We start from the raw sequence: 27628 nt of genomic DNA, 5'->3' as shown, positions 1-27628 counted from the left end.
TGATTGGGTAGGTTTCGGCCTAGCCTTCCCCCTTCGGGACTCCCGACCGACATCCGAGCTATCAGTCCGGAGCCCCGGCGAACCAAGTGGGGCATCCGACACGGCCTCGCTTGCCGGAATCCTGGAGTCATCTTCTCGAGTGGAGTATTGGCCCGAACTCGTGGTTGGTGGGGGACCGTCTTGCAATGGCGTGCTTTGCTAATGGAGGATATAAGGTTTTCAGAAAGATAGCAAAGAACCTGGCAACTGTGATGGTTGACTTTCACAGTACGCTCAGTATTTCGCCAAGTATCGCGCATTGTCGTCAAGATGGTCACAACGGCAGCCTCCTTTGTTGCCTTGGCACTTTGCCAGCTTATTCGTATCAGCTGTGCTGCAGCTGTATCCAATGGATCGGTTTATCTCAACTCAGCACGCTCTCCTACAGAGCGAGCTGATGACCTCTTGCGTCTTATGACATGGGAGGAAAAGATCGGTCAACTCGGAGGTTAGTCGAAAAGTTTGCGAAAGCCGGGCTGTGTTAGTAATCTGAAGACGCAGGGATAAGACGACTTGCTGAGACCGTGAACGGCAAGGTATCATACAACGAAACGCTGTTCGAAGAGATCAGGAAGACTCAGAATGGGCAGATTGGTGAGTGGAATTTAATAATCCTACATTTCGGCGCCAATATTTAACATGTCGCAGGCTTCGGAGCGCCTCAGAATTATGCACAAGATCTGTTACCCATTGCCAACAAGGTCAGAGCCGGCCAGATCAACAACACGAGATTGGGCATTCCATACATCACAATCGCAGACTCTGTCAGTGGTCTCATGATTTCCGGGGGCACTCTGTTTCCTGGCGCCCTTTCCATGGGCTCGACGTGGAACATTCCTCTTTACGAGCAAGCTGTAGCCGCTATTCGGGATGAAAACGTGGCAATGGGCACTCGTTGGGTATTATCGCCCGAGGTTGACCTTGCTAAAGATCCCAGGAATGGCAGAAACGGCGAGATGTAAGTGCTTTTGAACCGTGATCTGATTTCTTCCTAATGAAATTTTTAGGTTCGGAGAGGATAGCTACCTCGTCGGCGAGTTTGCCACGCACTACATCAACACGATGCAGGAGAAAGATGAGAACGGCTTCATCAAAGTTGCAACGACAATCAAGCACTGGGTTTACGGCTCCGGTAGCGGAGGTGTTAACACTGCAAGCATTCAGAGTGGCCTGAACTATATCCTCAATGACTTTGGAGCCCCCTATATCAAGGCCTTCAGAGAGGCAAACCCCTTGTCGCTAATGATATCATATGCCAGCGTCGATCAGATCCCCATGTCCATGAACAAGTACCTGAACAGAAAAGTTCTTCGAGAGATTCTCGGCTTCAAAGGCCTCATCATGTCTGACGCCGGTTCGATTCGCAACCTGTACACTCAGTCAAAGGTTGCCAAATCATTTGCGGACGCCGGGCTAAAGGCTTTGCGGGGCGGGCTGGAGCACGAACTTTCACCGAGACCGCCATCTGTATTCCCTACACTAACTGACTATTCTAACAATACCGAGGTTGTGGACCTTGTCGACAGCTCTGTCCGAGCGATTCTCGAGATCAAATTCGCCACCGGGACCTTTGACCTGCCTCTTCCCTCGGTCGAGGATTTGAACGCGACTCTTCGCAGCGAGGAGCATCTTGAGATCAACCGCAACATCTCGCGCGAAGCAATTGTGTTGCTTCAAAATGATGGCACGCTGCCGTTGCAGCGCAGCAAAGTGTCACACATTGCTCTGCTGGGACCCTATGCTGACATTCTCAACACCGGCCAATATGCCGCCAACAACGCCTCAGATTCGTCCTATGGCGACACCTTCCGTCGTAGTCTAGAGCGAGAGATCGGGGCGGAAAACGTCAAGTTTGTGGCGGGAGTCGATATTCTGCGCACGAATGATAGCTCAGGCATCGAAGGGGCTGTCAACGCAGCCAAACAAGCGGGCCTTGCTATAGTGGTCCTCGGTTCCGGCTGGGGATCCTTTGACAACTCCTACGAGTCTCTCCACCGAACCGATGGTGAGGGCTTCAGTCATCCTCACTTGGGCTTTCCTGGGTTGCAACAGCAGCTTCTCGATACGGTAATTGATGCCGGCGTGCCGACCGTGTTGGTGCTCAGCGGAGGGCAGACCTTCCTGCTAAACGAGTCAGCCAAGAAGGCCAAAGCAGTCATCCACACTTGGCTTGCCGGAGAATTCACCGCTGACGCCTTAGTCGAAATCCTCTTTGGAAGTGTCAACCCGAGTGGCAAGCTTCCAATCACGTTTCCGGAAGCCGATGGCGCGTTTCCTGTGGCCTACGACTACTTTCCGTCGGATGATCAGGGTGGATTCGGGACGGCAACTCAGTATGATTGGCACTTGCCAGAGCTGACACGTTATGCTCCTCTGAGGTTTGGCTTCGGTTTGAGCTACACGACTTTTAACATGTCTTCCATCTCTATCCAATGCCGTTCAGTCGGTGACAACGGCACTGTCAGTCAATGTGACAAGGACAGCCAGGTCACAGTCTCTGCTACAGTCACGAACACGGGACCAAGAGATGGCCAAGAGGTGGTGCAGCTCTATTATCGTCCAGAGTACAGCCAGATTGAATTCCCGGTTATGAAGCTTATTCGCTTTGAAAAAGTTGAAGTCGCAGCAGGCAGTTTCAGAAAGATAAGCTTGAATGTGCCTTACGCGGAGTTGGGTTACTTCGTCGACGGGGAGTGGCAAGTCGAAACAGGGCTGTACAACTTCTGGATTGGGAGCAGTTCGAGGACCGAAGATCTACAGAGTTTGAATGCAACTTTGGTTTAGAATAATCATTGGATATTTTGTCGGTGTGTTGGAACTCAAGCCACACAATCGAAAGCAGAAGCGATCGTTACATCTGATTCAATAATAAACTTTCAAGCAGTAATATTGCTGCGGCTCGTTTACATATGAACTTCAGAACATCTATTGGCTTCTAGAGTCTAACTATCACCGGGGCGGGAATCGAAACCCATTGTGGAAGTCCACTTCCATGTCCGTCTGTAACTTTGCGATAAGCTCCGGGCTCAAGAGACTTCTCCAGGTGAAGACTTGGTCGCACATTGATGTAGGTCGACCTCCACGCCTGTAGTCACCTGGTTCATTATATGAGATGCAAATTTCCAAAGCCTTTAATTTCTCTTCCTCCCAAATTGCTAAGCCCAATCGACGGTACGGCCAGAATGGTACTCCACGGATGGGCGAAAATGCATTTTTCACCAGTCTGGTTATGTAGAACGTCCACGTCGGTGGCTGGAGCCTTGACATTTCCTCTCGTGACCATCTGGAGTCTATCACTCCTGGCAAAGCTGGATCTTGCCACTTCTCCGCGCAATCGTAGCTTTTCGGAGGGGCCGGGAGACGCCGAGAGTCTGAGGAGAGAACTGGGCTGCCTTGGACATGATCCACGAAGTCCACAACGGTGAGAAACTCCTCCCTCTGCCAGGTCCAGCCTTGGAAAAGAATGTCGGGGGCGACATGTCGGTTACTGTCTTCCAGAGACCAATTCAAGCGTTTCTCGGAGATTGCGAGATTCAGTTCAAATAACAGCTGCAATCTCCAGAACCCACGCATAATGCGTTGCTCCTCCATCCAACAAGCCGGTCCAATGGGTTTTGGTTTATAAAGCTTTCCTCGGGGATTCTGACGCCATGGTTTCTCATATCCAGTGCCATAACGGAAGGGGCTTTCGAGATGAGCTGGTGACACTAATGACCATTGATTGCGATCATGTTCCAGACATGCCCATGTCAGGCAGCAGATGCTTCGTGCAGTCAATAGAATGCCCCTGACAAGCTGAGGAGATTGACCTCGAAGTGATATCGCAAGATCTGGTGCCATTGCGACCGAGGGGCGAGATGAATCCGAGCGACCTAGGCATTTGGTGTACATTTCGACAAAGTCCTGGAGCGAAGATGCCGGTGCGTGGTCCGACGTCGCAGTCCGGACGAGGCTGACAAGACAGATCAGCGCGACCACGTCGGGCGACATGGACCCGGAGAAGATACTGTCGAGCGCTTTAGGTCCTACTTGTGAAGACACAATGACCCGAGAGGCTGCCGGGCTAGCCACGACGAGATGGCAGATTGATCGAAGGTCAGTGATGGATAGGATAATCTGTTCGAAGACCTCAGCCGGGAGACTGTCGAGATCGACAGTGACCGATGGGCGAGGCGTCATGGTAAGGTGAGATTGCCTTACAAAGCAAGAAAGTGAGCATTTTAGAAGACGAACATCGTACGAATTAGTTCGATCACTCATAGTGAGAGAGCCGTATCTATAACCTCATAAGGAATGGGCCATCATGTCGGAGCAAGCGATATCGTATGACAGAGGTGGGCAATTTCACTTAGGCGCTGCGGCAAAACTGAGATACTCAGACTCAATATCTCGGTCTTAACGAGGATAAGTCGCAACGCCGACTGAGTCACTATCCTAAAGGGGTTGCCGTTGGATCATGTTTGGAGAGATTTGAGTGCGAACCACTCATTGAGTACATTTGTTGCCAGGGATGCAACATCAGAAGCATTAACACCTAGCAAGGTTCATAATACGCTGCGGCATAGGGCTTTTGCGCCGCCGTACTTAGACACATCGCCCCAAGATGGTGCAGCTCACATAATGATCAAATTAGAGTTGGCAGAGCGAACTTGGCTAGATAATTGTATTGGGTAAGGTAGTTGAGATCAGGTTTCTAGAGCCTTTGACCACGTGAGCGATGGTTCTACCAAGTTTCCACCTGTCAGAAGTGGGGCAACCATGATGGGTATCCGAAGCGCGCTGTCTGCGTGACTATTAGCTTGTGCATCACGAGATGAGATAGCAATGGCTATGTGGACATACACTTTGATAGCTTGATGTTCAGTCGAAAGCCCAAGGAAGTCGTTTACTTCTTGCAGCAGCCGTCAAGCTCGCACTCCACATTATTGTTGGGCTTGCCGGGGCAGAAGTTCAGTCTATCGCAAGCGCCGCAGTCAACACCACGGCGACCAGGCTGGCTGAGTGCAGGAGGGACATCGGTATCGAGAGCAACGGCGGCGACGGAAGCGACGAAGAGGATAACGGCGGAGAACTTCATTTTGCTAGACTTTGACCGGAAAGTCTGGTTTAGTAATTATGTGATAGAACTGATTGATGGTATAGTCGAGTGAATGAAATGATTGAGCGCTGGAGATGGTTCGTATTCATGTTATCTTGGCCGGTTTCTCAAGATATTTATTCTTTTTCGCCTTGCCTGACACTTTGATATTCACATTGTCTTCGCCTCTTTCCTCCAAATCATCATCGTGGTCCTCTTCTTGTTGAGTCATGTCAACAGGGGACATGAGACGGTGCCTGGCATGTACATTCTTGTCAACCCAGAGAACGGGAACGCCGTGAGGCCGGACTGAAACGCAGAAAGGTTACAGAGGAGAGGGGCCTTGACAGAACAACACATAATACAAAAGAATGGCTTAAGTGACCTGCGGAAAAAGATAAACTCTATTTCAGCTCCACGAACCGCCTTCTTGGTGGCTTGGATGTCACTTCCCACGCTACTGGGTTCGATCATATTGCGCGCCTGGTATGAGCAAGTATCGCGTGGGGCGTGTCACATCGTCGTCTTTGCTCTATGCGTAAGCGCAGGCCCCAACTTCTACAACTTCCTATTGGTTCCTTTTTCTATATGCCAAAGTTTAACACACCAAGCTCGACCTTGACGAGAAACAGAGAGTTTTCATATTCAGGAATGGTAACAGGAGCCAGAAGTTCATACTCGGTTAACATGTTTGCTGCCAACACCAGTAAGCGAGTCCAAGTGCATAAGTAGATTCTTGCTAGTCAGACGTCTCCACCAGTTTCATCAGAACGGTGCCTCGTCAGACCGGCCGCCCGCAGCTATCCGAACTGCGGACGTAGAAACTCTGCTTCTTTGCGGGGTACGCATCCCGGACCTGCTGCCGTCACTATCCGAGTCTAGAAGCTGCCTCTAGAGCCTAGGGCGTTCGCCTAGTCATGATTGGGGACAACCCGGAAGCAGACATGGAAGAGGAATAATCGTCTCCGTCGTCCTCGTCGGTAAAGTCGGCTTGTCTCAGCAGACTGTGGATTGCCAGTCTCTGTCTCGCTTTTGCTACCTCTGAAAGTCGCTGTTCTAGATTCCGTCTTCCTTCTTGAAACTCTGGCGACGATAGCCCGCCTATTCCAGCTTCTTGTGGTGCATGACCGCGGGAAAGTCGCTCCATATCGTCGATGATGGGTTTGACCAGTGCGGAAGAAGGGAAGAAACGCTGAAGCGCAGCCAGACACAAAGCCGCGCGGCTCAGTGCAAACTCTGGCGAGGGACAGCCCGGTATTCTTTGTGCTCGGGCTATGAAAAGCAGGAGCCTTGTCGCGTGGTAGGCACAAATTGCCATGTCGAATTCGAGAAGCAGGTGTTCTGTGCTGTTTTGGTTGAGACTGGTCAAGATCTGGATGATGGCGATGGCATGTTTGAGGCAGTTTTGTTCTGCCGCGGTGATGTAGTCCACGTCTACCGCCTCGAGAACCACGCGAGGTGCTGCTTCGGGATACCCTGAAAGCAAGATTCGGTACAAATCGCAATAGGCTTGGTGGAATGAAATGTGCGTGAATAATCGTCTTCGTAGCCATCGGTCATTGTCAGGGGCTCCAATATTGACAACAGAAAAGTCCGTTCCGTCTGGCATCAGCGACCCGATCTCGCTCAAGTCGCTCTCGAAGTCGCCAATGAGTTTCGTCAGAGGCAGGAAAGGCTGATCGCAAAGAGTCACCCCTCTGGTCAACTTCATAACGTCCCTCCGAGTTATCTCCAGTCTCACGTAGAGCCTATAGGAGCTCCCATCACCAGAGTCCCCGTCATTACTAAAGTCATTCTCCGCCGAGGGATATTGCAGGTATATCGTTTCGATGGGACACGCTTCAAACTCAGGCAAGCCAACCGAGAAGTACTTCTCGGTGATCTTCAGCGACCACATAATCCGACGGCGAATTTCCTGCGCGACAAAGTCGAGATCAGGTCTCTCATGGTTCAGTCTCATGGCAGCTGCAAACCTAGCCGCAGTAGCCGTAAGCATGAACGCTCTCTGGAACTTTCCAGTTTCCATCTGATAATGAATCACAAGCAGCAGGGCCTGCAGACGCGGTATGGTAGGGCTCTCCAGGTGCTGCCATATCTTTTGCTCCGCCGTCTGAACCCACGACGTGGCTCTGTCGCGAGTCTGAAGATCCGAACCACAGTGAAGGGTCGCCAAAGCACAGATGGCGTGTGCCAGGGCCGAGTCAATCCTCCCCTCTCGACAACGCTCCCTGGTCGTCTCGGGGTGCAGAAACGCATGAGATGGAAGAGGGTAAACCTTCTCGAAGAAGCTTTCCACGGCACCGGAGAGGAATTGGCCGAGTTCGACCCCGCAGGACTCGTCTCCCTCGGTCGAGGTGCTCTGCGGGGAAGATGCCCTCGCACTTCGTACCGGCGTCGGGTAAGTGCACTCTCTAGCATGCCGCGCGCAGTTTGTGCATCGCGGCGATGTGCCAGAACAGCGGACTTTCTTGTCTCGACAAGCTTTGCAAGCTCGAGCGCCTCTGAGGCGTCGCGGCTTGGCGGAGATCGATTGTTGCTGGCCTAAGTGAGAATCCGGCTGTCTTCCAACTTCCTCGATGACGGCAAGGGAACAGTCGAGACCAAGACGAGCACACGTTCCGCAGCGCAGTTCACCGCCACTTTCGCACTTGACCTGATTCAGGTCAGTTCATGGCCACAGACCACATCAACGATGAGATTCCAGCGGACTGACCTTGCGCCACCGGCATTGAGAACAAGTCTGACGCGTCGTGCTTGGGCCAGCTTGAAAGCAGCCAACGAAAGAGTCCATCATGTTGTTGTCGAAACTTTGGCATCCTGACACTTCATTGTCGTCCTCGTCTCATGTTGCAGCGCCCTGCCGCAACTCAGCGTCGTTCGGTTACGTGAGTTTGCAATAGAAGTTGATGATATTCCTATGCCATAGAAGTTGTAGCCGTAACAGGCATGATATGTCGGAGGAGTCGTTTGAGCGAGCCGACGGGATGGATGGACGTTGGGAAAAGACTGGATTCCGCCTTCTCACTTGACGTCCCTCACTTTCGGGACCGGGTTTCTTGAATGATTCTCCAGATCTCTCTGCAAAGTGCAAACATAAATGCGGAGGGAGTCTGCACTTTACCTACTCGAGCTAGACTGCCATGACGCGAGGAGTGGATAGGGTAACGACATCCAGGAATGGACCTCGGTGAGCCAATTACGGGAGTTGACGAGCGGTTTATCCTTGTTCACGTCAGCGAACCCTTGCTGGGAGATCAAATCCACCCCTCTCCACCCTGATTCTCCAATAAGTCACTGCGAGGTTCTTCATGATCGCACCATGATAATTGACTTTAGATTCAGGTCATCCGATACGATAACGATTTGAATTTTGCTCGGAAATTTCTGGACCCCTTCCCATCATCAGGATGTTACCCCCGGTCCTTCATCGTAGTCAACAACTCATACTCATTCGGAGTACTATGCTTGTTGTTCTGCCTCACAATTTACTTGCCAAATCCACCGACTCGCCAACATCACCACCTCTTGGATGAAGTGGCTCATCCCCAATTTGTTCCATCTTCAACTCTAGTAATCGCGTCATGTGCTTCACCGTCTTGGCATAAGCCGGATCGCCGTACACATTGAACAGTTCCAATGGGTCCTTGTCGCAGTCGAACAACTCCCACTCCTTATCCTTCTCTCCGCCCGGCCTGGCGCCACTCACATCCAACGGCTCGTTGTACCAGTAGATGAGTTTGTATCGCTGGTCTCTTACGCCATAATGCGCGTAGGCGTGATGAATAATATCATTGTGCATCCAGTACCGGTGGTAGGCGATCTGTTGCCAATCTACCGGTGTGTTTCCCTGCAGCAACTTCCGGAAAGATTCGCCTTGCATGTAGCTCGGGATATGGAGATTTGCGAAGTCGAGGAAGGTGGGCGCAAAGTCGACATTGCAGATGATGTCGTCGCATACGGAGCCTTTGCCGATTCCCGCCGGGTATCGAATGAGGAATGGCATCTGGAAAGACTCCTCGTACATGAATCGCTTGTCGAACCAGCCGTGTTCGCCAAGGAAGAAGCCCTGGTCTGAAGTGTAGATTACAATGGTGTTCTCCGCAAGCCCGTTTTCTTCGAGGTAGTCAAGCATTCGCCCGACGTTGTCGTCGACAGACTGGATAGTACGCAAGTATCGCTGCATGTACCTCTGAAACTTGAAATGAGCAAGGTCGTCCTGGCTCTTGAAGGTGAACACCGTCCCGTCCTCCTTATCAATCAGCCTCTCGGCATCGACGGGAATCTTGCGCTGGGCAGAGCCCGCCTCCTGAACGACACGCTCGCCAACCTTGTTGCCACCATCTGGCTGCACGAGGCCCAAATCCTGGTATGTCATATCTTCAGCCACGCGCATCTTTGCAATCTTTGCAGCCTTGGCGCGGTTCTTGTAGTCGTCATCGTATGTCTCGGGAACGCGTATCGGATTTTTGTATAGGTCCTTGTGCTTCTCGTCGCACTCCCACGAGCGGTGCGGCGCCTTGTGGTGGCACATGAGGAAGAAGGGCTTGTCGGTGTCTTTCGTCTTGGAGATCCAGTCGAGACACTTGTCGGTGATGATGTCTGTAACATAGCCATCTTCGACCTTTTCGCCCGCTGGCTCAATGAACTCGGGATCCCAGTAGTCCCCCTGCCCGGGGAGGACAGACCAGTAGTCGAAGCCGGTGGGTTCGTGTGGTCTGCCTTCGCCCAAGTGCCACTTGCCGACCATTGCCGTCCTGTACCCGCCGGTACGCATGTGCTTCGCAACATTTGGTAAATGTTTGTTGATGTTGTCGTTTAGCGTCATGACGCCGTTGACATGGTTGTGGGTGCCCGTGAGAATGGCCGCGCGGGAAGGAGTGCAGATGGAGTTGGTGACATAGCAGTGGTTGAACTTCATTCCCTCCGCTGCGAGGCGGTCAATGTTTGGAGTGTGGTTGATGCCAGCTCCGTAAGCGCTGATGGCTTTGGAGGCATGGTCATCAGCCATGATGAAGAGGATGTTGGGCCTTGTGTTCGTCATTTTCATTCAATGTTTGCAACAGCGGATGGATACCGAGAGGGGTTTGAAAGGCGGAAGAAGCAAGTAAGACTTCACATGCAGTTGTTTGAAGAGTTTTAATGACAATGAGTGACTGAAAGGAGGGGCATCCGATAAAGCTTGGGATAGCTCCAACGCCCCTCCAAAGCTATGCCCCATAATGTTACCCATCGGCAATGAACCTCTTGAGCTGCTCAAGTGATGTGGAACACGTGTTGACGCGAATCGAACATGGCAAAATACTCTGCCGAAGCATCTTCAAAAGCCATCTCTCGGAAAACCAACAGGAACGGAAGACCGGCACCCCTGTACCTCACCGGAGCTTACCCCACACGCTCTCCCGGAGGCTTCGGTAGTCGGTCCGGCATCCTAAATAGGTAAGTGGAGACGTTCACGGCCTTGAGTCCATCCCAGATTGAGCGTCCCGGCCGACTGCCGGCATCCACATCCCCAGCGAAGAGAGGAAACTCTGGGCCCTTTCTGTTTGTCCATGGCTGACCCAAGCTCCTGGGAACAGGGGGTGTATGGCGTGCTGAAAGCATTGTCTAAATGGCTCGAGGAGTTCGTCTGTTTGACCCTGCGATAGTCAGCCATTGGACACCCTAGAATTGCGTGCTGAGCCGCCGACGACAAAATGGTTAGAGCCCTTTCTTCTCTTATGGACATTTTGTTTGTATCTCATTCGGAGCATGGAAAATCATGAGTCTAGTGTCCAGCATCTAGGATGCGCCCCCGTACATAAGACAGCTCATAGCCGTCCGTGATCAGTCGACGGCAGGTTGATGAATTAATTGATTTTTGATTTTCAATCCCTCACGAATCGCCATTTACAATGTCGAAACTCGGAACATTTCGAGCATTTTATCTCGTAGCTTTATGCTGCGTCGGTTCTTTCTTATTTGCATACGACACTGGTATCATTGGTGGCATTCTTACCTTTGAGGGATTTCAGCAAGACTTTCGATATGGCCCGTCCCAGAAAGCCAACGTTGGATCTAATTCAACGAGTCTATTACAGGCCGGAGGTATATCACTCATTACCTTTACTTCATTTGAAGATCATCTGCTAACAGTATTGAATCACGCAGCCTTCTTCTCCTGCTTCTTCATCTGGCCCTTCACCGCGAAATACGGCCGAAGATGGTCAATCATCCTCGCCTCGATAATATTCTGCGCCGGCGCAATCGTCCAAACAATCAACACCCACTCCCTCGCCGCCTTCTACGTCGCTCGAGTTGTCAGCGGTGTCGGTGTCGGCATGGCTACCGTCGTGATCCCCATGTACTCAGCAGAGATGGCGCCCAAGAATATCCGGGGAATGCTCGGCAGCATGTTCCAGTTCTTCTTTACGATGGGTGTCATGACGTCCTACTTTGTTGATTATGGTGTGAGCAAACACGTCAAGTCTTCGACAAGGCAGTGGCAGATCCCTGTTGGCTTGCAACTTGTTCCTGGAGCGATTCTTGGATTGGGCATGTTGCTTTGCAAAGAGAGTACACGATGGCTGGCCAAAGCTGGCCGGAAGGAGGAAGCACTGCAGTCTCTGGTTTGGGTTCGGGGTGGCGATGCGCCCGAAGTCCAAGAAGAGTGAGTTTCTCAGTTCCATGAAAAGTGACTTAGTCGTTAATAGAACCGCAGGTTTGCCGAGATTATTTCCAGTATTGAAGAAGAGAGTAACCAAAAAGAGGGGCTTACATGGAGAGAGTTGATCCGACCTGTCAACCGGTACCGCATCTTCCTTATCATTGCTTTGCAAATCGGTACTTGTCCAAAACAACACAAACCCCTTTGATCTGGGCTGACATATTCTCTAGGCGTTCAACTCACTGGCAATACATCTTTGGCTTATTGTAAGATCCGAGATACCATCCTCATCTTTCCTAAATCCTAAACACTGACACTTTCCATAGACGCCCCGCAAGTCTTCGCAGCCGTTGGTGCAGGCCAGAACAACCTCCTCATCACAGGCTTCTTTGGTCTCGTCAAGGTGGTGTCATGTCTCTTCTATCTTCTTTTCCTCGTCGAACGTATCGGACGCCGCGGCTCGCTGTTAGGTGGAGCATTCCTGATGGGGACTTATATGCTCATCATCGCCTGCCTCACCGCAACCCACCCGCCCAAATCCGTAGACCAGGGTTTGACCTCGACAGCCATCGCTTCAATGACGATGATCTACCTCGAAGCCATGTCATACAACATCTCATGGGGCCCGGCACCATGGGTCAGTTTTTTGACAGCTTCCTCCCCATTCGAAATATGATGCTGACTGAGATCTAGGTCTACATGGGTGAAATCTTCCCATCCCGAATCCGCGAAGCCGGCATCGCTATTGGAACTTCCACACAATGGCTGTTTAACTTTGTCTTCTCCCAGGCTACGCCACACGCCGTTCAGAATCTCGGGTGGAAGACTTTTTTGATGTTTTGCATCTTCAATTGGGCACTCGTGGTATTCGTTTGGTTCTTCATCAAGGAAACAAAGGGGAAATCTCTCGAAGAGATGGACGCACGTATGTTTATCGCAAAATGACCTCCAGCCAAAGGCTAATATGGATTTTCCAGTATTCTCGGGAACGTCTGTTAGGAAAGACACAGAGAATTTCGTTGGAAAAAATGGTGAAGCGAGGGAGCCTAATTCGGTTCTCGGGAACAGCAGTGAGAAGCTTGGGTGAGAGTAAGTGTCATATCCGGCATCATTGAAGGGCTACAATACTACCGCGACGAAGAATGTTTGCTAGAACAGTAAGTCGAGTCAATGATACCAATATGAATTTTCAAAACTGCGCGCTCCCCTCAATGTGTGTCTAACGCAATCATAAGACTGTGATGTTCGCTGTTGCACCAAGTCCCTTTACAACCGACAGAAAGCCCCGCTGATGCCAATGTCCAATGATACCAAAAAGCTCCTCAAAACGTCTCGCATGCCGTATTACAAGGCGCCATTCAGTGTCCATGTCACTACCACTTCATATTTTCTGCCGCATATGCCGATTGTTTGTCTTCCTCAACCCCCTCTGTCATCACAGTGACACCTAGCGGGCTTCTTGATCGTCCATACCGGGGGTATGGCATCGGAGAGCGCTGTCGATGGCGGCTTCGACTCTTATTCAAGGGCTCTCGGAGCATTTTGCGAAGGTTCTTTCGATTCCACTCGTGCCCCTCTTCCCACTCGCAAAACTCTTGCAGCTCGTGATAATGGTGCCAGATGCCCTCCAAGAACTCGACAGAGATGGCGGAAGGTCTTTTCTCCACGCTGGGACACTCCACTTGCTGTTGATTGTCTTTGTGTGCCATGGCAGATTCGCATGAGCCCTCGAGTTGTGCCGCTTCAAGCGATCCGTCGACTTCTCCCCGCTCCATATCTTCCCCACTCCCGACATTTTCGACGTGTTCGATGTAAACCCCTGGAGCGAACTTTTTTCCAACATTATCTTGGCCCGTTGTTGGTGGTGTGTCACTCATTGGTATATCGGCTTCAGACGCGAGTGGGTTCACTGAGGTCGATGTTTCTGGAACCGATATTTCTGGAACTGATGTGCCCTCTAGCTTGTAACTCTGAGTCTCTGGATCGGCTGGAAAATCTACCATCTCCGTATCGCGCTGCCTAAGATCTTCAGCATCACCCATGGATACGTCTGAGCTGCTGCTGGGTCCCGTTCTCGGTGTGGTGCGGTTGTTCTGATCGGATCCGATTTCTGTGGCTGCAAGTAACCATAGGAGAGTATTCATATCTGAACGACGGTCCGCCGGGTCATTCTCTTCGGGAGGTTGATATACGAAGGGTAAACGTTCCTCGGGTTCCTTTTCTTTTCCTTTTTTCGAACCGTTTTCGGACTCGTGTACCGATGAATCATCCCAAAACTCCATGTTCTCTTCCGCACCCTCCTCCAGATCCCAGTCGGAATCATATGACACCTCCAGGTTGGAGGCGGCAAACTCGGTTATCACCTCAGGGCTGGCTAGTTCCACCGCCCGTTCGAATGCATTTTCGAACATCTTGGCCTGTTTTCGGGCATCCCTGACTCGCATCGCACGCAGTGTCGATGAGAACATGGCTGATTAATTCAAAGGCTGTATTCGGCGCGTGCATATAGATGCTTGGGGTGTCCACCTGGTGTTGAGGGTGGAATTCGGCTGCCAGTCTGAAGACTGGTGCGTGTATGGATGGTATGATGTTGAAAGCTGGACGTGGATGTCGTTATCGGGCGACCACCAGGAAGCGTGGAACTGGAAGTTCGTCTGTTTCACTGGTGGTTTCCCAACATGGGAAAGGAATTCTTGAGGAAATTGCGTGATTCAGTCTTTCCCGCAGAATGTTTGGTGGTGATGCTTCTTGCCTGGTGTTTGGCTGTTTGTGGGATGACTCCTTCCACCCAAGGAAACCAAAGTATTCCGCAAAGTTCAGGAGCACTGCTGACTGCCTTTTTCCCTTCTTACTGCAGAGGTTTGAGTTATTTGGTCAATATGGGTCTCATCGTAGTATGAGGATCCGCCTCATATACTTACTACAAGCCTCACTTGGCTTATTGTAAGGTACTGAATCACATTTGAGCCTTCGTCCAAAGATTAGGAGTGAATATGTACTATTTAATCTGAACGGATTGGATTACTGTTTGCCAATACCCTCATCGCCTTTTCAACTTCGTCGCGTCTTCACTTTCATCACGTCCCTGACGTGATGAGCTGATCAAGTGGGTAGTTGGCATTACATCTGTCCATTTGAGGTAGTAATGCAAGCATCTGTGTATGCTTTTCCTGGTAATATCTACTTTAATTTTTATATGGAAGTCATGAGGTGTTTGAAATTCAAATGAAGGTGATCAAGTTCTCATTCGAATAGCTTCTTCTGACTCACGTTCTCAACTATCAAGGACATTTTGTACTCCAGTACAACGAGCTTAAATTCCAGTTGAGACCAATATTATATAGCCTTAAGCTATGCCTTTTTTACTTGTATATCAACTGAGTTTTGAGCAGTAACCTTTTGCCAGGCCTTTGGAAACTGTTACAAAGAATCTCCTTTCTTTCTTCCTTTTGTTGTAGGAGCAACGAGATGATACCCATTTTACGTCTTTATACTGCCAAAGAGAAACAATGAAGGCACAGTCATCCCCTGCACTCGCCATTCTAAGTCACGCCCACACACAGGATATGGCCGGGCAAGGAGTATCACGCATTTTCTCACTACCGGGCCAAGAATGCCCTCAGAAAGCTCAGGGCTCATGGCACGGAACTGGTCTTCCAAGATGTTCCTCATCCTTCCGGCCTCCTTCATCTCAATACCCTCACCCCGCTGTGATTGATCAAGTTAGATAAATTTTCACCATTGCCTTTACCTCCTTCCAACTTTCCATTTTTTCCAGTCGAGGATTTTTCCTTGAGACTTCCCACCTCACCAACAGCCAATTCCCACCACAACATTGTTTCACCCTCGGAAGCTTCAAGTAATTCGCCGGACCTCTCATCATCATTCTTCAATCACGCCACGTCTAGCTCATGGAAGAATGGCCGAATCCATCGAGACAGAGTATCGCTTGATCAAGCATCGCCGGCGCGTCAGCATCATCGCTGCCAAAGCCAGACGATTCGCTCGCGATGGAATCAAATATCGTGTTTACCACAAGACCACCAACAGCTTTCGGCCCAGCACTCGCCAGGCAAATGAGATCATTGACATCAGTGGCTTGAACCATGTCATCACTGTTGACCATCGACGGCGGCGCGCCGCGGTCGAACCCAACGTCTCAATGGGAAGCCTCGTTACCGCCACCCTCAAGCACGGTCTCATCCCCGCGGTCGTCCCCGAGTTCCTTGGCATCACCGTGGGCGGCGCCTTTTCCGGCACGGCGCTAGAGAGTTCCTCGTTCCGCTACGGTCACTTCGAAAAGTCTGTCGCTTCTCTCGAGGTCATCCTTGGAAACGGCAACATCGTCATCGCCTCACCCGTCGAGAACTCGGACCTCTTTAGTGGTCTCGCTGGCTCTTGTGGTACGCTCGGCATCTGCACAATCATCGAAGTCAAGCTTGTTCCAGCTCGCCGATTTGTCGAGCTCAACTATCTCCCAGTTCACTCCGCTGCCCAAGCTTTAAACACCATCCAGTCCTACACCGCCGACACCTCGCCCGCCGATTTCGTCGATGGTATGATGTTCGGCCCAAACGATGGCGCCATCATTGCTGGCATCATGACGGATGAGAAGAAGCAAGACATGCCTGTGGTTCGCTTTAGCCGAGCTCATGATCAGTGGTTCGCTCTACATGTGCACGAGTCTGTCCCTCACGTCAGAGGCACCAACTGCATGCTCTGCACGCTTTCAAAATCTCGCTCAGTTGACAAGAGAGGCATCGTCACTGACCTTGTACCGATCAAGGATTATCTCTTCCGATACAACAGAGCCTCTTTCTGGATGGGAATATACGGTCAGAATCCCGCTACCTTCAACGGTCTTACACGCTTTCTGCTCAATCCCACTGTAAAGGCTGAGTGCATTTTCGCTGGTATTCATCACAGCAGACAGAACCGTATAATGTTCTTTCAAGATATTACGCTGCCAGGAAACACCGCTGCGGCCTTCCTCGACTGGGTCAACGACAACCTGGGGATTTATCCTCTCTGGATCTGCCCTGTGAGAGTCGTTCCTGGCAACCGTAACCGTCAACATTACCACAATATGAATGTCAATGTACGATTGTGGGGTCCCAAGACCATCCGCGGGCCTGATGACATTCCAGATCGCGACGACCCCGAGGCCTTTGCGCGATTCATCCGGGACAACAAGATGATTGAGCAGGCGACTCGCGATCTCGGCGGTACCAAGGTGGTCTACGGCAACAACTACTACACGGAAGAGGAATTCTGGCGAATTTACAACAAGAAGTTTTACGATGATCTCCGCGACAAGTGGGGTGCTGCCGGCCTCCCCAGCCTCTGGGACAAGCTCGGCAACCCGAACCCGACCTACGAGGAACAGCCTTCTAGCTCCAAGGTTGTCATGAAAACCCTCCTGAAGCGCGACTATCTCCTCAAGAAGAAGTGATGCAGAAGCGGACAGAACACAGAGCAAGGAACGAAGCACTAGGGTTGGAGACGGGGAATGAGGCAGCACTGGGTGAAGACCATGTTTGAGTATAAGATAAGGCGCTAGGGCCTACAAGGGAACTCTTTGGTTTGAGAACAGTTAGGAGAGGCTTTGGTGGCAAGGAACGATACATGAGTGGGGGAAGATGTGTGTTCCGCGAGCATTCGTTTCGTTGCTCGACATACACCCGCCCATAGGCACAGCAGAGACAGCATTATCAGATCGGTTGTGGATAGGAACAATTCCACATAGTATACAGCAAATTTCTTCTCTCCCGTGACTGACTTCCAGGGTTCCCCATAGAAATATCGGGATCGAAGCGTCGCCGAACATCAGACGATGTAGGCGTTTGGATCTGGCGGGGTTTGAACGCACGCAGATCTCCAGATCCCGGAGATCCACAAACGGCGATGGCCCCCGGCCTGCTGCACGTTGGGAGCCGCGCCGCTGCCGGGAAGACGGGAACTAAATTAAGAGCACCCACAAGATCTCGCCTGATCGACCCGGAGGAAGACGGCAGTCGGAGTGTTGTTTACGTCAGAGGGATCATGCCATTCTGCAGCGCGGCTTTTGCCCAGCTTTCCCGTGACACCCGGACAAAGTTCGCATGCTTCGGAATTAGGGACCAAGGGGACTGCCTAATGCACGTCTTTTGAGTCTTTGCTACATACCACCTGTAAGTAGTGATGTTGGTATCCGCAGTGCTTGAGTCGTGTCACAGCCTGTCCGCTTGTTCACCGTTCGTCAGCTCGGAACTTCTCGAACACCTGTCACGCCACGGAGGGCTTGACGGCCTATGGAAATGAAATGTGCAACACAAACTTGCTCAACTCGGACCCGAATGCCCGGGTCGCATCACCAATTACCACCACAGACGGCGTTTGTAAAGTAAGCGGGCAACTTACAGCAACCTATGTTGATGAACTCAGAACTACAAGGTATCAAATGCAGTCTGTGAGATGGTTTACAAAGCCCGACGGCGAGGAATTGGTCAATCCATTTCATCAAAATCAATTTCTAGATGAAGCAGAAACCATAAAAAGGCTTCAGCATCACCACTTGGTTCATCTCTTTTCTCTTTCCAGATCATCACATTCACACAAGATCATCAATCATCAAGACTCCTAGTCTCATACAACTATCGACTCAGCTCACTTCGAATCTCTTCGATACCAATAAACCGCCAACATGCCTATCACTAAGTACAAGGCCGCCGCCGTCACCTCCGAGCCCGGTGTAACCATCACCAGCATCTTCCTTTCTATCCACATATGACTGACTTTCCTAGTGGTTCGACCTTGAGGGTGGTGTTCAGAAGACCATCAACTTCATCAACGAGGCTGGCCAGGCCGGCTGCAAGCTCGTTGCCTTCCCCGAAGTTTGTAAGTGACTTACTTTTCTTCTCTCAAAACTCCTTCGACATGCTAACACTCTTGCAGGGATCCCCGGTTACCCCTACTGGATGTGGAAGGTCACCTACCTCCAGTCCCTCCCCATGCTCAAGAAGTACCGCGAGAACTCCCTCCGCGTCGACTCTGAGGAGATGCGCCGCATCCGCCGCGCCGCCCGCGACAACCAGATCTTCGTCTCCATGGGCTTTGCCGAGCTCGACCACGCCACCCTCTATCTCGCCCAGGTCTTCATCGATCCCACCGGCGCCATCATCAACCACCGCCGCAAGATCAAGCCCACCCACGTTGAGAAGCTCGTCTACGGTGATGGCTCCGGCGACACCTTCATGTCTGTCTCTGAGACCGAGATCGGCCGCGTTGGCCAGCTCAACTGCTGGGAGAACATGAACCCCTTCCTCAAGTCTCTCAACGTCTCTCAAGGCGAGCAGGTCCACGTCGCCGGATGGCCCATCTACCCCGGCGTCCAGCGCCAGGTCTCCCCCGACCCGGCCACCAACTACGCCGACACCGCCTCCGAGCTCGTCACCCCGGCCTACGCCATCGAGACCGGCACCTGGGTGCTCGCCCCCTTCCAGCGCCTCTCCGTCGAGGGCCTCAAGAAGAACACCCCCGAGGGCGTCGAGCCCGAGACCGATCCCTCCGACTACAACGGCCACGCCCGCATCTACAAGCCCGACGGCAGCCTGGCTGTCCCCAAGCCCGACAAGGACTTTGACGGTCTCATGTTTGTCGACATTGACCTCAACGAGACCCACCTCACCAAGGTCCTCGCCGATTTCGCCGGCCACTACATGCGCCCCGACCTCATTCGCCTCCTGGTCGACACTCGCCGCAAGGAGCTCGTCACCGAGGCCGACCCCCAGGGCGGCATCGCTTCCTACAGCACCTACCACCGCCTCGGCCTGGACCGCCCCCTGGACTCCAAGCCTGAGCTGCACGAGCGCGACGAGCAGGAGACTGCTAAGCGCATCTCCAAGGAGCCTGCCGCCAAGCCTGTGAAGAAGCTCTAAATGCTTCGGCTGGCTTTCAACTGCAACCTGGATCACTGAAAAGTTTTGTCCGCCTGTAAGAATCCCATTTGTAACATAGACGATGATTAGGCTGTACATAGAAAATCTCATCTCGGGTCTTTTGGCCTTTGAAACAAAGTCTACCACTAGTGATTACCTTATCTAATTGCGTGTCTCTAAACGTGTCTTAAACTCTACATTTGCTCCGATAGAGAGGCATTCTTACCTACTTAGCCCAACCCTGTCTCTCCTATCACTCTATCACTCACACTCTCTCGGTTGAAGCGAGCAAGTTTCTTAGCCCCACGTTACGTCTTGGAGATGATCGGTCCACCTTAGACGGCGCGGGGTTTGAAACTGAGGGGCAAACTTTTTGTCTCCGTTGCTTTATGCTGCCATCCTATGGCGCCAAAATATCCGTGCTCCAGCGCCTTTGACCAAGACAACGGAAACATCCCGTAAAGTTTCCGAATTATTGTTGTATTAAAGCATCAAAAGCATCACGGTGATACCATTGCGACTAATCACGTCTCTGCTACCAATCAAACCCCCTCACATGATCACAATGTTGGTAAAAATCATTCTACCATGGTTTTTCATGACCATCTCCTTGATCTACCTATGGCTCACCATCTTCAAACTCGTCATCGTCGGTGACGTCAAGACCGTATCGTCTTGGTCTGCACTCAAAGAGGCCTGGTTCGGCGAGTTCTGGAAGTTCATGGGCCCCAAAGCCAAAGCCAGCGCAGAGGATAAAGTCTTACCGCTCCTTGAGGGTCGAATTCGGAACGGCCGGGTATCCGAAAGAGGCGTCAGCAAGCCTATTGAAGGTGTTGTCCTCGAAATCGGAGCCGGCAGTGGGATGTGGACCAAGTCGCTCGCCACCATTGTCCGGTCCGCCAAGGCCGAGTCCCGGGCAGCTCCGACCAAGATCTACGGCGTCGAGCCGAACCCGGTGTCCGCTGCATCACTGAAGCGACGTGTCGAAGAGGTCGGCTTGAAAGGGACCTACCAGGTTGTGCCGGTGGGCATTGAGGATCTGCAGAATGAGTCGGCTTGGGGCGGACGGATCGAACCCGGTAGCGTCGACTGCATCATGACTGTCCAGTGCCTCTGCAGCATTCCGGAGCCGGAGAAGAACATACGGCTGCTTTACAACTACTTGAAGAAGGGCGGCCGGTGGTACGTCTTTGAGCATGTCAAGGCGGAGCAAGGGCTACTCATCCCACTTTTTCAACGTGAGAAACCCTCTCTCTATACCTTCGGGTATGCATCAAACTGACATTTCTTCTTAGAATTCACAAACATCTTTTGGGAGCACATGATGGGTTCTTGTCAATTGTGTCGAGCCACTGGGCAGACATTGCGGCAGGTTGGCTCATGGAGCGAGGTGGACTTGGCCCAACCGCCGGATGAGTCAAGCAGCGACGTAATCCCTCATGTTGTGGGAGTTCTCACCAAATAGTTGGTCACTCAAAGTATTAATAGCACGGCTTGAGATGGGAATTTTTGAAAGGATGAATAGCCTTGTTAATCACAACATTAAGTCATGCTCTTGCATTCTTAGCCTGCGTACTTGATCCTGCATGCAACAATATAGTTATTGAAGTATTGTTTGGGATCTCATGTTTCTATCAGAAAGCCCGTACTACCTTATTTAGAGCATCTCCAGGCAGTCCGAAGGATGGGCTTACTCGGCATCTGGTAGCCCTGCAAGCTGGAGGCCCAACGACCACAGCTTCTCAGCTTTCTCCTGGTCGTACGCCCACGTAGCGTATCCTGAGCCAACATCGCCAGTCGCGGGGTCCCATGCACCAATAATTTGGCAGTCCTCCAGATACTTCCCACCCCGGCCCTCCAATTCCTTGCTAACCGCCGCCCACACAGTAGTCGCTGCTCCCTGCTCAGCACTCTTCCAATGCTTAGCAAGGGCCTCATTTTTCCCCCATGCCGCCTTCAGTTCGTCAGGGACATGCTGTTGAAGACCGCTCAAGATGCCCCCTGGGTGGAGACTGAAGGCATGGAGGCCTTGAGATCCATATCGGCGTTCCACCTCGTTGGCCATCCATACGAGAGCAGTCTTGCTCTGGCCATAAGCCTTCCACGGGTCGTACTTTCCAATCCAATTGAAATTGTCAAACTGGACCTCGCAGGCTCTATGCAGGCTTGACGAGACGTTGACTAGCCGTGAAGGAACGTCTGGGGTCGAGGAAGCAAGAAGAACAGGTTTAAGAAGTTGGAAGAAGAGGAAGTGGGCGACATAGTTGGTGCCAAACTGGGTCTCGAACCCATCGGCAGTCTTGCCCTCGGGTGTTGCCATGACACCCGCGTTGTTGATGAGGATGTTCAAGGTCTTGCTCTTTGTCGCGAAGTCTGCGGCGCAAGCCCTGACGCTCGCAAGATCGTTCAAGTCAAGCGTCAAGAGATGAACTCGGTCGTTCTGGGACATGTCGCCCAAGGCAGCTTTCGCCTTGTCAGGATTGCGAACCGCCAGGTACAAGGTTGCACCTGTCATCAACAGCGCACGCGCCGTCTCAACTCCCAGGCCGGAGGAACAGCCAGTGATGAGGACGACCTTGTCAGAGAGCTTGTCTTTGACGCCCTCGTCTTTGATGATTTGAAGGGCTGTAGGACGAGCATCCCCAGGACCTTCAGGAGGAATATGGGAAGTGGCGTATTTGGAAGACATGTTGAAACTATGGGAGACTGATCAGCCGCTTGCCGAAGATTTAAAGTGTACGCAGATGAATGTGTGATGAGGTGTGAGGTGTTCTCAAGTCCTACCAGGTGATATCGAATCGACCGAACTGACACTTTATACTTGATTCTCAGACATACAAAAAAGCCACAAGCGCGCAGGCAACATGGCCTCTCTCGGAATTAATGTTCGTAAGTCCAGAATTTCCTATTCATCCGCCGTCGATTTCGCTAAGCATGCATCTTAATACCATATCCCCGCGTCGCCTCATTGCGCCTCCCTCCACTCGCTACTTAGTCAACGTGCCAGGCGGCATGCGGCCGCATTACCCGCGTTGGAATACCCAGCTGGGAACTCCAGACTCTCGCCCCATTCAGTTCATTAATGGTCTCTTTTTAGATATATCAGGTAGAATTATCTTTCAATTAGACTATGTCTGTTTCAACTGAAATTTTGGTTTCAACCTTCCTTGCTACATACCAGAGGCTCTGGGCCTGTCGCAAACTCAGTCATCGCAGGCGGCCGCGTCGGCCGCATTATCGGTCCCCAGCCGGTGTTGGAACAAGACGACAAGAAACCGGTTGCTTGGATCATCAGCACGCATGAAACTTCTATACATGCTACTACCGATCAAACATATTATTTGAACTGATACTTGTTTTTCTTATTCTTCTGTCGGTTTACAATATGCAAAGATGGTAGGCCTCATTACGTCCGTCTGACGAAAAACTGTGGCTTCCCTGACCCCCTTCTTGTCCGGAAACCATAGTGGGGCTCTACTTGACAAGGAGGCCAGGAATAAAGCGTACGTGATAGCGCAGGACTTCATACGTTAGAGTATTGCTGTGCAGATACCTTTAGATAGATCACCTCATAGCAACGTCATTTTTTCAGATTTGGTGTTTTCCAATATCACTTGAAGTTCAAATTCTAGACTGCCGCAGATCACCCGTGTCGATTTACGCATTTCGAACACAAGCAACCCCAATCATTCCTATGCTAGATAAGCTACAATTTTGATGCCATCTCCCCCCGATACCGGAGCACTAGGGTGCTACTGCTTGACGGAGGCAAAAGATCTAATGGTGTCAACAACACAATGTTCAAAATCCGCGTACTTCATGCCCAGAATCTCAACGCTGCGTGTGGTGTTCGTTTGGTAAACCTCCTTGGGCAGTTCTAGACAGCAGTCAGTGTTAATATGTATCGAGTAAGTTATCATCAAAGCTTCTACGTACCACCGCCCTTGGTGCATTTGGAAGGCAAAGCTGACTTGTATTCCGGGAAGTGCTTCCGGATGATATCGATGGTCTCACGGTTTGAGCAGTAGCCGTTCGTGATGAAGAAACGTTTGTTGCCGGCTTCTTCCTTCTCCATGGCCGCTACATGAGCAAATGCCACATCTCGGACATCGGCGAAGATGGGGTTCTGTGATAGACACTTGAATCAGCCGAAGCACGTCAAATCGATGGGATTTCTGGCAGAAGAGATTTACTGACCTGGGTGGGAGGGATCTCCTTCTTCGCTGTGCCAAGAATGAAGCTGCGCATGAATTGGTTTGAGGTATTGAGGTCATCGATAGAAGCCAGGCTTTGCACAGCAGGACCAAAGACGAGGGGTGGGAGGATTGTGGAAATAGAGAACGCAGGTGTCTCAGACTTAAGGAAGTCCCAAGCTGCTTTCTCGGCAAACTTCTTGCTCGCTGTCCGAAAGTCAGCTACAGGGCAAATTTCTAGGCGCCACAGGTAGAGCGCGTGAGAGACAATAGAGGTCAACTTACCAGAGTAACCAGCGCCAGGGTTCTGCAGCGCTTGTTCCATTGTGATGGGATTCCAGTCACTCTCGTCATAAGTGTGACCGGGCCATAGCCCCTTGGACACATCCATCATAGAACCAAAGGATGACGTGATGACCACGCGCTTGACCGACGGGGCATTTTGTTTGATAGCTCGGAGGATACCAGTGGTTCCATTGATAGCGGGATCGAGGAGGTCCGTCTTGATGTCAGTCACGTTGAAGTGAAAGGGACTCGCAGTGTGAATGACTGCCTCAAATGGTGGGTCGGATTTGACTGCATCGGTGAATGCATCGCTCTGAGCCACATCGGGGACAATGGCGAAAGACAGCTTGTCGGCTCCAACATCAGGATATGACTGCTTGATCGCATCTGCTTTGGCCTGGCTGCGGACACTTGTGACCACAGAGTGTCTACACGGATGATTTTAGCTGAGAACCATCACATCATCTTCATCTGGGAATTGGAATGTTTCTTACCCGCGTTCAAGAAGAAGCTTGAGGATGTGTGTAGCAATGAAGCCACTGCCTCCGGTAAGAAGAACTCTGGTCATTTTTGGGAAGGCTGGATAATTGAATTTGCTAAGGAGATGGTTTAATGTCGATAGAAATACGAACACGTGGATTGCAATAGTGTGTATCTTGTCAGTGATACAGTCAAACTTTACTATGGAACAACTGATCGTTAAATATGGGAGATTAGAAAGCACGTATAAGCCAACTCTATTTGCATGCATTCCTATCATTTACGGACTTAACATCAGTACGTCAGTGTTTCAAACGGACTGTACGGACATAGGATAAGTATGCCATGCTGTGTTGCTGACACGGCCGTGCTTCGTTGCCCGCTAAGAAAGTAACTGCTAGCCTTATGGGTCCGAAAATGGGAAAGAAACAGCACTCACTCCACAATGACTCTCCGTCTCCTTGGCTGGCTGTAGCTCCTAAATGGCCTTACCCGGTTGCCCGGCAGTTAAACCGGCATAGCCTTCGCGAACCCGAGCTGACGGATCCGGCCCCGGGCTCGGATATTAGTATTACAGGCTACTACAGACAGCCACGTACGCGTATCTGCCCAATTATATTCCCAGCCATACACATCATCGTCTATCCGATTACCTGTATGAACCTGCTTAAGAGTACTTGGACGTTCCAGAAGGAAAAAAAAGAAGCACGAGAGAAAATGGAACAGCGGCGTATTTCCGCACTGCCGTCTGCTCAATCAAGCAATCGGCCCGCGATTTGACTCAAGCACCCTTGCCCTTGACTTACAGTCTCGTTCGTTACTATCAATCTAACGTACAGGCTTATAGCAATTACAAACGTCAGCCGGTTGCATAACGGCTTGGAATTTGTCCGTAGTCCGTAGATACCTGGTATTCAGTGCAGTGGAAGCAATTCAGACTATCTTCTCTAGTAGAGCGAAGGGGTGCAGGTAACAAGGTAGTAGAAATATGACGGCGAAACCGCATTCGTCTCTCGAATTGACTCCGTAGCACGCACTCTTCATCCACTCGTTGTCATTCGAAAATTGGCAAAGCTTCACTCTCTCAATGATGCAATCTCTCGTCGCAGGTGCTATCACGCTCGCCTGCACCTCAATCGTTTCAGCGGCATGCATCGAAACAGGCAATACTTCAACTAGTCTACCAATTGTAGACTTAGGCTATGAGCTTCATCAAGCTCTCAACTTCGATGTAAGTGGCATCTGATGTCTGAGGGTTGATTGTTCCAAAGAGGACGCTCAACTTCACGATGCTTAAAACTCACCAATCACAGACCTCGAGTGAAGCATACAACTTCTCCAACATTCGATATGGAGCCCCACCTATTGGAGATCTTCGCTTCGCTGCCCCGGTACCTCCTGCAACGGACAGATCTGTTGTACTGAAGGGTGAAGAGGCCCGAATCTGCCCACAGGCCCTCCCGGAATGGACGCCGAGCCTGATCGAACAAGCATACCAATACCTATTCGGTCCCAATATCTCGATATCTGCTAGTCAGCTCCTCGACTCCAGAGCTAGCGAAGACTGTCTGTTTCTTGACGTGGTGACCCCGAAGAAGATCTTCGATGCTGCCAGGTCCAATGGGACTGCTACTAAAGCACCCGTGAGTAGACGCTCTTTGGATTCATAGTCTATTCCCATCGTCAAAGAAGCCCAAGCTAACATGGAGGAATCAAACAGGTCCTCGTATGGATCTACGGCGGCGGCTATGACACCGGCTCCAAGGCTGGACTAAACAGCGGTTCGCCTGCTGGCCTTTTGAGACAAGGCAACCACGATTTTGTCTACGTTGCTCTCAACTACCGCCTTGGTGCTTTCGGATTCCTTAGCGGTCCGAATTTCACAACCCAGGGAGGCGTTACCAATGCTGGACTCCTCGATCAGAGACTTGCGCTGGAGTGGATTCAACGGAACATTCACCTTTTCGGCGGAGACCCGGACCGTGTGACTCTTGTAGGAGAATCTGCTGGAGGAGGTTCGCTCGTCTATCAGACAACTGTGAGTCAAAGAAGGGTACTTCATCAGAGTGAAAGCCTCTAACACTGAAACCTTCCAGGCTTTTGGCGGCTCCCAGGGCTCTGTTCCCTTCCAACAGATCATTCCGCAGTCCCCGGCGATCCTCCCATCCCCGCCGGCCCAAATTCAGGACGATATATTTACCGAATTCTTGTCCCGTCTAAACGTCAGCACCCTTGCCGAGGCCAGACAGCTCACTTCCGCCTCTGTGATTGCAGCCAACAGCGATCAGGTCTTTTCCGGCCGCCTGGGAAGCTTCACCTTCAGCCCGGTAGTTGACGGCACCTTTGTTCCGGCCGAGCCTGCAGTCTTGATCTCGGACAGGAAGTTCGATACCAAAGTCAACGTGATGGCTGGCTCAAACACCAACGATGGTCTCTTCTTCGGTTCCTTCGACATCACAGACGACGCTGGCTACCGCGACTGGATGTCCCTCACCCTTCCCGGTGCCAGCGCCGACTCGATCGATTACATGGCAACGGAGTTATACCCGCCCATCCTCAACGGCTCCTATGGATACACGGACCACATCGCTCGTACTGCCCTCACCATGCAGGACTTACTTTTCCGGTGCAATGGTCTTGCTCTCGCGAGGGTATTGAACGGCACGACTCATCAGTACGAGTTTGGCGTCTACCCCGCCATGCACGCTGCGGATGTTGAATACACCTTTTCCGATAACGGGGTCGGTATGCCCAGTCCAGAGACTGCAATTGCCTTGCAGCGATACATGACCAGCTTCACTCTTAGCGGAAGTCCCCATGGAAACGGAGTGACGGACTTCCCGATGTACGGACAGGACAAGGACGTCTTGCTCTTGAACGCCACTGGTCAGTATGTCAGCCGGTATGACAGCTTCACGACCGACCGTTGCATCGGGCGCGACAGAATTATTGCATCTCTTGCAGCTTGAACAAACCGTAGCTCTCACATATGTCC

General features: G+C 51.4%; 9 protein-coding genes across 9 annotated transcripts; 6 read left to right on the top strand and 3 right to left on the bottom strand.

Moving 5' to 3' along the window:
* Window positions 1-309: 309 nt before the first annotated feature.
* Window positions 310-2823, top strand: N0V96_009842 (uncharacterized protein; the record flags this gene model as incomplete). The annotated part of the gene is made up of 4 exons (XM_065758764.1): window positions 310-487; window positions 535-633; window positions 688-997; window positions 1047-2823. The coding sequence occupies 4 exons, from the start codon at window positions 310-312 to the stop codon at window positions 2821-2823; spliced, it is 2364 nt and encodes a 787-aa protein (XP_065612531.1).
* Window positions 2824-6014: 3191 nt separating this feature from the next.
* N0V96_009841 (uncharacterized protein) lies at window positions 6015-10157 on the bottom strand (the record flags this gene model as incomplete). The annotated part of the gene is made up of 3 exons (XM_053198069.2): window positions 6015-6791; window positions 6858-7473; window positions 8599-10157. The coding sequence occupies 3 exons, from the start codon at window positions 10155-10157 to the stop codon at window positions 6015-6017; spliced, it is 2952 nt and encodes a 983-aa protein (XP_053044560.2).
* A 652-nt stretch (window positions 10158-10809) lies between these two features.
* On the top strand, window positions 10810-12704 carry N0V96_009840 (uncharacterized protein; the record flags this gene model as incomplete). Its single annotated transcript, XM_065758763.1, has 6 exons — window positions 10810-10812; window positions 11194-11200; window positions 11264-11762; window positions 11814-11935; window positions 12086-12396; window positions 12453-12704. 6 exons carry the CDS (start codon window positions 10810-10812, stop codon window positions 12702-12704), a joined length of 1194 nt encoding a protein of 397 aa, XP_065612530.1.
* Window positions 12705-15678: 2974 nt separating this feature from the next.
* Window positions 15679-17211, top strand: N0V96_009839 (uncharacterized protein; the record flags this gene model as incomplete). Its single annotated transcript, XM_053198071.2, has 1 exon — window positions 15679-17211. The coding sequence occupies one exon, from the start codon at window positions 15679-15681 to the stop codon at window positions 17209-17211; it is 1533 nt and encodes a 510-aa protein (XP_053044562.2).
* A 1230-nt stretch (window positions 17212-18441) lies between these two features.
* N0V96_009838 (uncharacterized protein) lies at window positions 18442-19675 on the top strand (the record flags this gene model as incomplete). The annotated part of the gene is made up of 3 exons (XM_053198072.2): window positions 18442-18489; window positions 18542-18635; window positions 18693-19675. 3 exons carry the CDS (start codon window positions 18442-18444, stop codon window positions 19673-19675), a joined length of 1125 nt encoding a protein of 374 aa, XP_053044563.1.
* Window positions 19676-20231: 556 nt separating this feature from the next.
* On the top strand, window positions 20232-20957 carry N0V96_009837 (uncharacterized protein; the record flags this gene model as incomplete). Its single annotated transcript, XM_053198073.2, has 1 exon — window positions 20232-20957. The coding sequence occupies one exon, from the start codon at window positions 20232-20234 to the stop codon at window positions 20955-20957; it is 726 nt and encodes a 241-aa protein (XP_053044564.2).
* Window positions 20958-21365: 408 nt separating this feature from the next.
* N0V96_009836 (uncharacterized protein) lies at window positions 21366-22364 on the bottom strand (the record flags this gene model as incomplete). The annotated part of the gene is made up of 1 exon (XM_053198074.2): window positions 21366-22364. The coding sequence occupies one exon, from the start codon at window positions 22362-22364 to the stop codon at window positions 21366-21368; it is 999 nt and encodes a 332-aa protein (XP_053044565.2).
* A 1063-nt stretch (window positions 22365-23427) lies between these two features.
* Window positions 23428-24721, bottom strand: GRP2 (Glycine-rich RNA-binding protein 2, mitochondrial; the record flags this gene model as incomplete). The annotated part of the gene is made up of 5 exons (XM_053197778.2): window positions 23428-23552; window positions 23612-23801; window positions 23873-24075; window positions 24154-24581; window positions 24648-24721. 5 exons carry the CDS (start codon window positions 24719-24721, stop codon window positions 23428-23430), a joined length of 1020 nt encoding a protein of 339 aa, XP_053044709.2.
* A 1201-nt stretch (window positions 24722-25922) lies between these two features.
* Window positions 25923-27602, top strand: N0V96_009834 (uncharacterized protein; the record flags this gene model as incomplete). Its single annotated transcript, XM_053197779.2, has 3 exons — window positions 25923-26276; window positions 26354-26671; window positions 26730-27602. The coding sequence occupies 3 exons, from the start codon at window positions 25923-25925 to the stop codon at window positions 27600-27602; spliced, it is 1545 nt and encodes a 514-aa protein (XP_053044710.2).
* Between the last annotated feature and the right edge of the window lie 26 nt (window positions 27603-27628).

This window comes from Colletotrichum fioriniae, assembly GCF_027942845.1.
Source record: "Colletotrichum fioriniae strain IMI 355084 chromosome Unknown scaffold_13, whole genome shotgun sequence".
In the NCBI taxonomy this organism is placed as follows: Eukaryota; Fungi; Ascomycota; class Sordariomycetes; order Glomerellales; family Glomerellaceae; genus Colletotrichum; species Colletotrichum fioriniae.
The sequence above is the reverse complement of the archived record's forward strand: the minus strand, read 5'-3'. Positions and strand labels throughout refer to the sequence as shown.